At 49.7% G+C, this 12,532-nt stretch overlaps 2 protein-coding genes across 5 annotated transcripts in view; one reads left to right on the top strand and one right to left on the bottom strand.

The window, feature by feature from the left end:
• Window positions 1–3,279, bottom strand: part of Tmem234 (transmembrane protein 234) — a 7,527-nt gene extending 4,248 nt beyond the window's left edge. Inside the window, exons 1-3 of one of the 4 annotated variants that reach the window (XM_021161111.2) lie at window positions 3,220–3,279; window positions 2,778–2,968; window positions 1,659–1,725 (exon numbers count right to left, since the gene is read on the bottom strand). In XM_021161111.2, the coding sequence (XP_021016770.1) occupies window positions 1,659–1,725; window positions 2,778–2,968; window positions 3,220–3,235 (274 nt within the window). In that variant the 5' untranslated portion in view covers window positions 3,236–3,279. The remainder of the gene's footprint in view (window positions 1–1,658; window positions 1,726–2,777; window positions 2,969–3,219) is intronic. The other 3 variants (XM_021161110.2, XM_029476667.1, XM_021161112.2) reach the window with 3 other exon arrangements.
• Eif3i (eukaryotic translation initiation factor 3 subunit I) lies at window positions 3,278–11,959 on the top strand. Its single transcript, XM_021160124.2, has 11 exons — window positions 3,278–3,357; window positions 3,450–3,542; window positions 4,927–5,014; window positions 7,022–7,087; window positions 8,732–8,881; window positions 8,958–9,085; window positions 10,277–10,387; window positions 10,503–10,592; window positions 10,855–10,928; window positions 11,573–11,665; window positions 11,799–11,959. The coding sequence occupies exons 1-11, from the start codon at window positions 3,355–3,357 to the stop codon at window positions 11,878–11,880; spliced, it is 978 nt and encodes a 325-aa protein (XP_021015783.1). The 5' UTR covers window positions 3,278–3,354; the 3' UTR covers window positions 11,881–11,959.
• The last annotated feature ends 573 nt before the right edge of the window (window positions 11,960–12,532 follow it).

The raw sequence follows: 12,532 nt of genomic DNA, 5'->3' as shown, positions 1-12,532 counted from the left end.
GAACTCACTTTGTAGACCAGGCTGGCCTCGAACTCAGAAATCCGCCTGCCTCTGCCTCCCGAGTGCTGGGATTAAAGGCGTGCGCCACCACGCCCGGCGCAATTACAGTCTTATGGAGACTGATTCTCTGCAGCGGACTCTCAAGTATCGGAGCTGGAGGCCATCTTACCAGGTTCTTTCCTCCTCTTGGGCCTCTTGTCTCTAGGATAGTAAAAAATGCAGCAAGGAGACTTTTGCAAAAGTTCAAGGGCAAACATCTAAGGGGTGGGGTAGAGTTCCTTGTTAAGTTTTTTCTAAGTGTCCCAGGACACATTACATATCCCAGAACGTCCATGACCTTGTGGCTCTCTTCCTGCCTTTGTCATTAACCTCTGAGTGCTGGGGTTACAGGTATGAGACACCAGACCCAGCTTATAACCATTAATATGCATCTGGGGGGAAGGGAGGAGAGAGAGAGGGAGGGAGAGGAAGAGGACCTTGTGGCTCTCTTCCTGCCTTCACCCTTAACCTCTGAGTGCTGGGGTTACAGGTATGAGACACCAGACCCAGCTTATAACCGTTAATATGGGGTGGGGGGAGAGGGAGAGAGCGCAGTTATACCGGGAAAGGTTTTGTTTGTTTGTTTGTTTTAAACTTATTTATGTATGAGTATTCTGCCTGCATACCAGAAGAGCACATCAGATCTCATTACAGATAGTTGTGAGCCACCATGTGGTTGCAGGGGATTGAACCAGCCAGCCAGAGTTCAGAAAGAACTAGAAAGGGTGAGCTTACTCAGCAGTGAGCCTCCAAGTGACAATTACATCAGGCAAATTAAAAATACATTTACAAAGGCAAGCATAATAAACTGCCCATCATCTCCATGAATATAAGCATGTCTGTTTCAGAAGGTCACAATATAAATAAAACATATAGTCTCATTAATAGGAACAGGCAACAAACACTTGGAGAGAGGATACTGATATTGATTGAGCCTCTCTGATATTGTCAGGGACTTGGCTACATTCTTCCCATAGACTGAATTAATCTTCATAACGCTATGAATCCCACTATATACAGTCAAAACTCAAATAAAGGACTTACTCCAGGCCAGGCAGGGAGTATACAGGGGTCAAATCATCAACGCGTCACTTACATGGCTGCTTGGGGAACACCTACAACCCTAGCACTTGGGCACGAGGCTGAGGACTTGGAAGCCAGCCCCAGTTAGATAGTGAGACTCTCCCAAAAACAACAAACAAGGTGGTCCGCTCAGTGGGGAGAGGCACTCGCCATCAGGACTGATGGTCCCAGCTCCTTACCAGAATCTACAAGATACAAGGAGAACCTTCTCCTAACACCTGTCCTCTGACCAAACACACACTGTGACACATGTGCACACACAAAATAAATTCTAATAGAAAATAAAAACAATCATCAAACACACAGCAAACTATCAGGGAAACCCCCTCCTCCCAGATGATAAAGGACGTCACCATTTAGGAGACCACAGTGAGCCTCCTGCTGCCGCCTCTGCACACTGACTACCCTCACTGCCCCTGTGACCCACAGAAGGACTAGAAACCGGTGCTCTCCCTCACTGACAGGTGCAAGGTCTTTCAGGTTCCCTTCGCAAAATATGGCCTCTACCCCAGAGAAGACCCGAGCCAGAGACCCACCTGTTGATGCCAAAGTCAAGTAGTAGAGAAGGGATCCATTCTGATTGAGGAGAAAGGGCATCAGGTACTAGAAAGAGGAGAGACCTGTCAGGGGCTGCCTGCGTGTTCCCGGTTCTCAACCTTCCTAATGCTGCGACCCTTTAATCCAGTTCCTCATGTTGTGGGGACCCCCCCAACCATAAAATTATTTTCGTTGCCACTTCACAACTGTAATTTTACTACAGTTATGGGCTGTAACCTAAGTATCTGATATGCAGGATATCTGGTGTCAGACCCCTTGCCAGTTGTTACCCAGTTTGAGAGCCCCTGTTCTGGCTTACACCCTTCCCACGGGAGTTGGCATGGTTACAAATGCCCAGGGAATGCTCATGTGTTTGAGGACCCCTTAGAGCAAACAGAGAAACGCATTCAATGTACTCTATTGCCTTAAATGCCCTCTCCCTCGTCATGGCCAGTTCCCATCGTCCCTGCAGGTATAAGGCCTTGAGTGACAGTGTTACCCCTTCTAAGTAGCCCACTCCATGTCCTCTAGCTCCATCTCTCTGCACAGAATTCACACAGTACTATATACCTCTCTCCTTCCCCCTAACCCTCAGAGTAAGGCATATCTAGCTAGCTTACATAGGCAGCCGTGGGTCATAGGCAGTTCTTGACAGCTTTCCTTATGTTCTACCCCAGGGCAAGTTGAGCCGAAAGAAAGCTCAACTTGGTGACAATGACATTAAGAGTAGTCCTGGGGCCCGGCAGTGGTGGCGCCTTTAATCCCAGCACTCAGGATTCAGATGCAGGCTGATCTCTGAGTTCGAGGCTAGTAAGTTCAGGATAGCCAGGGTTACACAGAGAAACCCTGTCTCCAAAAACAAACAAAAAGCAAAAATGTCATAGATTGAACATGTACCCTGTACTAGGTCCAATGCTAAGTGTTTTATGTGTCTTAGTTAATTTCTTATATCTGCCCTATACAAGGGTTATCACTAAATTTTCCATTTTATGACGAAACTGAGACTCACAGAGGATAAATGACTCTTCCAGGAACTTCTAGTGAGTAAGAGATGGGCTGGGAATACGGCCGACCAGTGATGAAATTTTCGGGGGCTCGTCTGAGAGAGCTAGACGCACCTCAGTATTACCGGGTTCGTCCGAGAGAGCTAGACGCACCTCAGTATTCCCGAAGAGAGTCTTCATCTCCTGCAACAGCTGCCGGGCCCACGTCCGCTCACGCACTTGCTCCAGGCCGGAGGAGGCTCGCTTCAGCAGCGGCTGCGTGCCACCCCACAGTGCGGCCACCAGCACCAGAGCAAGCACCTGCCCTAAAAGCAAAGGGTCAGAAAGTCACCCCGGTCCTCCTCCGGCCTCCTGCATCCCGCTGCCCAGCTCCATCTACCTCCCGCCCTCTTCCCCGCCGGGCTGCGATCGGTCGGGAGGACCCGCCCAGAGGGCGGCCGAAGTGAGACCAGGGTACGTGTCTCAGCATTCCTGAGGCTTGGGGATGCCAGGAGACTGAGAACAGAGTCCCCTAGTCAGAGTCGGAGCCCGCGGAGGGGCGGGGCCGGCTACCCACCCCAGGACGCCGCCATGGAAACGCCGGGCCCTTCTACTTCCGGGAGCGAGAGGGCGGAGCCCCTGCATCCGGAAGTCGTCCCTAGTCTTTTTCCGGTCCCACTCACATTGCCTCTCTCCTCGCGTCACCGCCAGGATGGTGAGTTCCAGGCGCGGCGTGCTGCCGTCTGGGGGCCTCAGTAGGCGTGGGACGGGGTTCCCGGCACTGACACCTCGGTTCTGTCCCCACAGAAACCCATCCTGCTGCAGGGCCATGAGCGGTCCATCACGCAGATCAAGTATAACCGCGAAGGAGACCTCCTCTTCACCGTGGCCAAAGACCCTGTGAGCAACTGCGTGAGGGCGGGCGGCCGGGGGGCCGGGGCGGGGGGGCCCGGAGGGGTCGAGTTCGCGCCGCCGGGACTGCGGGTGGACAAGGTTTGCTGCCTGCCGGAGGGAAATTTCTCTGAAAAGTAGGGAAAACCAACCCATACTGGGGTCGGTTAGCGAGAGCATTCCGACAGGGAAATCTGGAAGAAGTTGATGGGTGAAAGGAAAGGGTACTACCTAGCCAGGGAGAAGAGAATCAGGAGACTGTGGAAGGGAGCCCAGGGACAGGACAGGACAGGGTCAAGTGGTCTGTTCAATCCCACTTTATTTCCTTTGGAGATTGTCTTTTGAGGCATTTGCACTGGAGGCAGTAAACTAATAGTTAACAGTGGAGAGTGAAGTCGGAGCTTGAGATCTGAGCCCTAACTCCTGCTCCTACTAAGCAGTGTGACTTTGAACATGACATTTACCCTTTCTATTAACCACAGTTTTCCCTTTTAGTAAAACATGGAGACTTTAATTAGCTCCCTCAGCAGAGTGAGGTCATTTATGTAAATCGTTTTGCACTGTACCCGATGCATGTTAGTCACTTACATTTTAAGTTTCATAGACATGGTTTTATTGGAGCGCCACAGCTGCCCTTTGAAGAAAGCTGTTGACAGGAGTGGGGTACCTGTCCATGGTGGCCAGCACACCTCTCCATCCTCTGGCCTCAGCCTCCTGGTCTTGGGAATACAAGTGTGTGCTACCACACACAGTCCCTCCCAGTCCTTTTTTAATGTATGTGTGTGTAATGATTTTGTTTATTTTATGTGTATGGGTGCTTTTCTGCATTGTATGTCTACATAGCATGTGAGTGCCTGGTGCCTGTGAAGGCCAGAAGAGGATATCAAATCTCCTGGAACTGCAGATACAGATTGTTGTAAGCCATCATGTGGGTGTTGGGAATCGAACCCAAGTCATCTGGAGGAGCAGCCAGTACTCTTTCAGCTCTGAGCCTTCTCTCCAGCTCTCCTAGCCATTTAAAGGAAGGGAACTCTGTATTTAAGATCACACAGTGAGCTAGTGACAAAGCAGTGGAGCCCATACATCCTTACTGTCATCCGGAGTCAATTGAACAGGACTCCAAAGGTTTTTTTTCACACTGCAACTGAGCTTGGCCTTTGACTCTTCTGACTCCAGACAAAAACACGTGAGGATGTTATTGCAGGCCTGGCTCTTCTACAGCTTATGTTAGGAAAGGAGGAGAACCCAGGAGCTGACCGGTTCTGTCAGCTCTTCACTGGTAAATGAGCAGAAGGCAGACTTGGCTTGGCTAGAGCCTGCAGAGGGTTTGTAGTGCAAGCTAAGCTATTGATTATTCTGGGATGTGACCATCCTGTCATTTTACTCTTTCCAGATCGTCAACGTGTGGTACTCTGTCAATGGGGAGAGGCTAGGCACCTACACGGGCCACACTGGAGCTGTGTGGTGTGTGGATGCCGACTGTATCCTTTTGGCCATGGGTCAGCCAGCCTTGGAGATGCTGGCTTTGGCATGCTGTGGCGGTCTAGAGAATAACACTCCCTACTCCCAGCTGCTTCATCCTGTGGGAAAGAAGGACAGGTTCAAGTTTGGGAATTCAGAGGTCAGGACACTCTGAGGTAAAAGTGGTAAAAGTGAGAAAGGCTCTTTGAGACTGACCTGGAAGATGCTCTGATAGCTTCCAAGAAGATATGGGCTAGGTGGACTATGTATTCTCATTTGTATATGTGTGTGTGATGAATCTATGAGCACAGGAGCAGGGACAAATGGAGGCCCTTAAGTCAGCATCAGGTCTTAAGTCAGTCTTCAACCTTTTTTTTTTTTTTTTTATCATTTTTCTTTTCCCTAAAGATTAGGGGTTTTTTTTGTTTTTGGTTTTTGGTTTTTTTTTTTTTTTGGTTGGTTTGGTTGGTTTTTTTGGTTTTTGGTTTTATTTTTTGGTTTTTCAAGACAGGGTTTCTCTTTATAGCCCTGGCTGTCCTGGAACTCACTCTGTAGACCAGGCTGGCCTTGAACTCAGAAATCCAGCCTGCCTCTGCCTCCTGAGTGCTGGGATTAGAGACATGCGCCACCACCGCCCGGCTTAAAGATTAGTTTTATTTGTATGGGTGTTTTGCCTGCATATGTGTCTGTGTATCTTGTGTGTACATTGCTACCATTTTCCTTTAAATGACAGAGGGCAGCAAATCCCTTAGAACTGGAGTTATAAATGGTTGTGAGCTACTATGTGGGTGCGAGGAACCTAACCTGGGTCTTCTGGAAGAGCAGCCATTGCTCTAACGACTCAGCCATCTCTCCAGCTTTGTTTGTTTGTTTGGGGGTTTTAGGTTTGGTTTTTGGTTTTTTGGTTTTTCGAGACAGGGTTTCTCTTTATAGCTCTGGCTGTCCTGGAGCTCACTTTGTAGACCAGGCTGGCCTCGAACTCAGAAATCCGCCTGCCTCTGCCTCCCGAGTGCTGGGATTAAAGGTGTGCGCCACCACGCCCGGCCTGGTTTTTGGTTTTCTTTTCTCTTTTTTTTAATTTTTTTTTAAAGGTTTATTTATTTTATATGTGTGAGTGCACAGTAACTATCTTCAGACACACCAGAAGAGGGCATCAGATCTCATTACAGATGGCTGTGAGCCACCATGTGGTTGCTAGGATTTGAACTCAGGACCTCTGGAAGAACAGTCAGTGCTTTTAACCACTGAGCCTTCTCTCCAGCCCCTGTTTTTTGGTTTTCAAGACATTGTCTCACTATGGTAGCATTGGCTGTCTTGGAACTCTCTGTAGACCAGGTAGGCCTTAAGAGATCCACCTGTCTCTGCTTCCCAAGCGTGGGATCAAAGACATGCATCACCACCGCCTGGTTCCAACTTGTTGTTGTTGTTATTGTTTTATTATTATTATTATATGTAAGTACACTGTAGCTGTCTTCGGACACTCCAGAAGAGGGCGTCAGATCTCATTATGGATGGTTGTGAGCCACCATGTGGTTGCTGGGAATTGAACTCAGGACCTTTGGAAGAGCAGTCGTTGCCCTTAACCCCTGAGCCATCTCTCCAGCTGCCTCCAACTTGTTTTTTGAAACAAAAACAAAACAACTTTTCAATGATTGGCTAGACTTGGCCAGCCAGTCACTGAACTTCCTGTCTTTGTCTCTCAGCACTGGAATTACAGCCACACCAGAGTCTCTATGGGGGTGTCGGGGATCTGAACTGAGATCCTCAGATTTGCACACACCATTCTACCCATTGGACTGTCTCCCCAGCCTTAGTCATTCTGTGTCTAGGAGTGATTTGCCTGGTATATGTAGGTGTGCCTAGTGCCTTTGGAAGCCACCAGTGGGCATTGGATCCCCCTGGAACTGGAGTTGGGAACCACCATGTGAGGGCTGGGATTCTAACCCGAGTCCCCTGGAAGAGCAGCCAGTGCTCTAACGACTGAGTGTCTCTCCAGCCCTAGTCATGTTTCTTAACACCTTCCCCAGGGGACACCAAGCATGTCCTTACTGGCTCAGCTGACAACAGCTGCCGTCTCTGGGACTGTGAAACGGGTAAGCCTGGACCACTCACTTTCTTAGCAAAAGTCCCTGTCTAAGCAAATGTATTCTAAAGAACTAGAGATAAGTTCACAGATGGTCTCCAGTCTAGAGAGTAAGACTCAACAAACAGAACAGCAAGGAACTTAACTGGGGGGGAAAGAGGCCATGATAAAAAGCCATGTTCAAGGAAGGCCAGAAGGGGCAGTGGACACCCTGGAGTGGAGATGGGTCGCCTTTCTCAAGGTGACTGTCCCTTGAGCTGGAGCTTTCCTGGGCAACAAAGAACACAAGCAGGGAGGAAAGCAAGTAGTGTCCAGGAGCTAGGACAAGCTGGGTAACAGCACACACCTCATCCCAGCACTAGAGAGGCCGAGGCAGGAAGATCTGCACAGAGAAACCCTCCCTGGAAATCCAAAAAATATATGTATAAAATAAAAGCAAAAAACACCAACTAAGTTTTTATTAATTAGAATTAAGTTATTTTAGGATTTGCATATTTTATGTATATGGATGTTTTGTGTATACATGATCAGACAACAAGAGGGCTTTGGATCCCATAGGACCACAGTTATAGACAGCTGTAAGCTGTCTGTGGGGCTGGGAATTGAATGCAGGATGTCCAGAAGAGCAGCCAGCGCTGTGAACTGCTGCACTGTCTCTCCAGCACAAGGTCTCTCTCTTTTTTTTTTTTTTTTTTTTAATTTTACATTTATGCCAGGCATGGTGGCACACACCTTTAACCTCAGCACTTGGGAGGCAGAGGCAGGTGAATTTCTGAGTTCGAAGCCATCCTGGTCTACAGAGTGAGTTCCAGGACATCCAGGACAGAGAAACCCTGTCTCGAAAAAATCCAAAAAAAAAAAAAAATTTTTTTTTTACATGTATATGTGTGTTTAGCCTACATGTGGATCTTGTGTACCATGTATGTATAGTGCCCATGGCATCAGATCTGACTGGAGTTGCAGAAAGCTGTAAGCCACCTGTGGGTACAGCAGATTAAATCTGCATCCTCCGTAAGAGCAGCCTATGCTCTTAGTCACTGAGCCATCTTTCCAGTCTAGGCTTAAGATTTTTGTTTTGTGTTGTTGTTATTTATTTATTTATTTAGAGAAAGGGTTTCTCTGTGTAGCCCTGGCTGTCCTGGAACTCACTCTGTAGACCAGGCTGGCCTCAAACTCAGATCCACCTCCCAAGTGAGGTGTGGGACACCAACACCCATCTGGGAGTAAGTTCTGAAGAGCGACCTTGCTTAGTTAAGCTTGGCACACCGAGGAGTTGGATGAGCAGGGAAAAGCAGGGGCTGGTGTGTTTGAGCAAGACCTGAGCAGAGGAGCGGACAGAAGGGGAGGGGCTTATGTCATTCTGGCTGCCCAATGATTGCTGTATGTCTGCTTCTGTGCTGGGACACTCGGGAGGCATGGAGTCTGAGGGGAGACTTAGCATGGGACCCACTGTGCTTAGAGCCTCATTAGCAGGACTGGTGGGGAAGCAAGCGCTCCTGGAAGGACTGGGAGGACAGTCAGAGAGTGGCAGCAGGCAGGAGAGTGCTGACCTGCAGTCACCAGAGAAGGAACACTGTGAGACTTGGTGACTGAGCGTGACAGGTCCACCCTGTGATAGCATTAGACCAGAGTGACCCAGACTGTGCCTCTCCAGGGAAGCAGCTGGCCCTACTCAAGACCAACTCCGCTGTCCGGACCTGCGGCTTTGACTTTGGGGGCAACATCATCATGTTCTCCACAGACAAGCAGATGGGGTATCAGTGTTTTGTGAGCTTCTTTGATCTGCGGGATCCAAGCCAGATCGGTGAGGACTGAACTGAGGGGCTGAGGTGGGGGTGTGGTTTCAGATCCCAGGGCCTGACCTCTGCTGCTCGGCACAGACAGCAACGAGCCCTACATGAAGATCCCCTGTAATGATTCCAAGATCACCAGTGCCGTCTGGGGCCCCCTGGGGGAGTGCATCATCGCAGGCCACGAGAGTGGAGAGCTCAACCAGTATAGCGCCAAGGTAAGGGGCCACATGACGGCAGATGACACTGAGGACACATAGTAGTGATCACAGAGAAGCATTTTCCTGCCACTAGAGAGTGCGGAGTCCTATGGGAGGTTCTAGGAAAACAACTAGATACCAGCTTAAGGACGGCCCGTTCATGAGTCAGGATGGGTTGATGTCACAGTAGAGATTCAGCTAAATCCAGAGTGTACTCTGTCACAAAGGAGGTGCTGTATACATGGAGAAGTGAGTACAGCTTCCGGGGGTTAGAGACCCCCGGATGGCTCAGTGATGGCCAGCAAGGCTGCTCTTGCAGAAGAACTAGGTTCCAGCCCCCTATGGCAGCCGCAGCTGTCCTTAACTCCGGTTCCAGGGCTTTCATCCCTTCTGGCCTCTTGAGTACCAGGCATGCACGTGGCAGACACATGTTTACACACGTGTATATGCACACACACACACGGAGGCAAAATATGTACAACACATACAAATGGATAAATCTTTTTAAAAGAAAAAAAGTGTTTCCAGCAAGGATGGTTTTCCATAGGCAAGAGGAAGAGCAGAAGCAACGAATTGGAGATGTGGTCTAGTAGAAGAGCTTGCCCAGCCAAGGCCCTGATACCCTTAATCTCAGTTCTCAGGTCTACAGAGCCAGTTCCAGGCCAGCCAGGCATGCCAAGCAAAACTTTGTCTCAAAAAAAAGAAAGGAATTTCCAGTTGTGCCTAAACCAACCTTAGACAGCATGGTGGGGCTGTGTCTCACGTTTGAAAAAATGCAAGTGAGATCTGGGTCTGGCGAAATGGCTTGATGGTTAAGTGGACTTGCTGCTCTGGCAGAGGACCTAAGTTCCGTTCCTATCACCCACGTCAGGCAGTTCACAGCTGCCTGTGACTCCACTTCCAAGGAGATTCAAGGCTCTCCTCTCAGCTGTAGGCACAGATGCGTGTATATGCACACGCAGGCACACACCCATTTACAGAATATTTTTTAATTAAAAAGAGCTGGGGCTATAGCTCAGTGATAGAGTACTTGGGGTCAATCAATCCCAGGACCAAAAATGAGGCTTGGGGGAGGGGATGGGGTAAGAGATTAGACTGAGGGTAAGGGACACAGAAAGTCAAAAGTCCAGCTGGGCTTGGGCTTCTGGGGAATGAATGGTGGCTTGGGACTCGAGCAAGTGGCTCTAACTCCTCCTCCTCCTCCTCCAGTCTGGAGAGGTGTTGGTGAACGTAAAGGAACACTCTCGGCAGATCAATGACATCCAGTTGTCTAGAGACATGACCATGTTTGTCACTGCATCCAAGGACAACACAGCTAAGGTGAGCCTGGGTGAGGGGTCTCGTGAGCCTCACTGCCCTCCTGACACACATCCAGCTTGTCTGACCTGCCCAAAAAGGTGCCCATCACAGATTCTCCCCTCCCTGCTCTCTCCAGCTCTTCGACTCCACGACTCTTGAACATCAGAAGACTTTCCGAACAGAGCGTCCTGTCAATTCGGCTGCTCTCTCTCCCAACTACGACCATGTAAGAAGGCCCCACCCAGGCTAAAGCTTCTGGAATCTGGATGTTTGCCCACAAACAGGCTGTAAAGATGGGGGAAATGGTGTCAGGTAGAGAGGGAACTCGTGGCATTGTTACAGTGCTGACTGACTGGGGGCAGGAGCTCCTTGACGCAGCTGCTCACCCTTCCCTGAGGGTGCTCCCACTCTGTGAGGAAGATGTTACAGAAGAGCAGGGACAGAAGCCTGTGGATAAGTCCTGAGGCACTAAGCTTTCTTCCCTGTAGGTGGTGCTGGGAGGAGGTCAGGAAGCCATGGATGTGACCACAACCTCCACCAGGATTGGCAAGTTTGAGGCCAGGTAAGAGACGGAGGCTCTCCCACACTGAGACTACAGCGGGCCTTTCAGAGTACACACAGGCTCCTGACCCCTAAGGACGATAGGGAATGTGACAGATGGCCAGTGGAGCAGATGGGATCATGAACTCAGCTGCACATACAGCTGACTAAAGAGCCTGCTCGCACACCAAGTTGTGTTTCTGGTACCGGGCAGTGGCCCAAGCCTGCAATACAGTTCTAATCCCTCCAGAGGTGGGGATCCTTGGTTCCAAGGTCATCCTTGGCCTTGCCCAACTCCTAACTCACCTGGGCTACGTGGGACCCTGTTTGTAAACAACAGCAGAGATCATGGACTCAGGGGGCCTAGATGACATCATCTTTCTGTATCCAGGATGCTCGACTGTTTAATGGGGCGTTGCTCACCTCAAGAAATGTGCATATTAAGTAAATGAGTTGTTAGCACTACCCAGCGGTGGTGACTGCTGTATGTTGAACACCCGTTTGAGTAGTTTGCCTATAGCTTCATCTTATTTCTCCTTTATCCTGATTTCTGGACTTCATTAATTCTGTTACATAAAATACTACCTCAACAGTCTTCATTTTGTAGAATGCTCCTCAGATGTGTTTGAAATAACAGGGTCTCCTCTACCCACCCCCCTCCTCCAGGTTCTTCCATTTGGCTTTTGAGGAAGAGTTTGGAAGAGTCAAGGGCCACTTTGGACCGATCAACAGCGTTGCCTTCCATCCTGATGGCAAGAGGTACGGCCGCATTGAAGAGACTGAGCTCTGGGGCGGCTTGGGGCGGAGGGTCCCCCTCCCATTTGCTATGTGTGGCTGCCCGGGCTTCCCCTCCCACAACAGCAGCTGACCATCCCGGTCCATCTCTTTCCAGCTACAGCAGCGGTGGCGAAGATGGTTACGTCCGCATCCACTACTTCGACCCACAGTACTTTGAGTTTGAGTTTGAGGCCTAAGGTCTGGGTCTCCATCCACAGCAGAGAAGCTGCTCACAGAAGGTTCTAGACTGAGAAATAAATTAGTTTGTTAAAAATAGCTCCCTGTTAGGCATTTTGTGCAGCCTGTCTGTTTTTCCCTCTTCACTGACCCTCCGGTGGCTGATAACAATAATAAGGAATACATTTATTATTCGGGCCTTGTCTCTGTGCGCCCAGACTCTGCACTGGTCTGGGGTAACCTATGTCGTAGACACCTTCATCCAAGAGGCTTAGAACCACTCAACCACATTCAAGAAGCCAGTGCCTAAGGTGGGCTCAGGACCTCCCCCTACCCTCTTCCACTTCTGTCATTTGATGGCTCAGGTGGGCGTGGCCAGCACAGGAAAGGGCCTGAGGAGGAAGAGGTGAGGGAACCAGCTGGGGATTACCTCACTGTAGGCACTGGGCTCCACAGAAAGCCACACAGCTAAAGAACTGAGAGTGTGGACTAGGTGGCTCTGTTCCCAGCACCTCTGTTGGGCAGCTCACAGCTGCCTGTAACCACACAAGCCTGGGAGCCTGGTTTAATCCTCCAACACACTTATTGAAGGAAAACCCAGCATTTGAAGGCTGTCTGCTGCCCCTCCTGTGTACCAGAACATGTACACATGCACATACAACACACTGTCCT

Source organism: Mus caroli, chromosome 4 (genome assembly GCF_900094665.2).
Source record: "Mus caroli chromosome 4, CAROLI_EIJ_v1.1, whole genome shotgun sequence".
In the NCBI taxonomy this organism is placed as follows: domain Eukaryota; kingdom Metazoa; phylum Chordata; class Mammalia; order Rodentia; family Muridae; genus Mus; species Mus caroli.
Note: the sequence above shows the minus strand (reverse complement) of the source record. Positions and strands in the feature narration are given on the sequence as shown.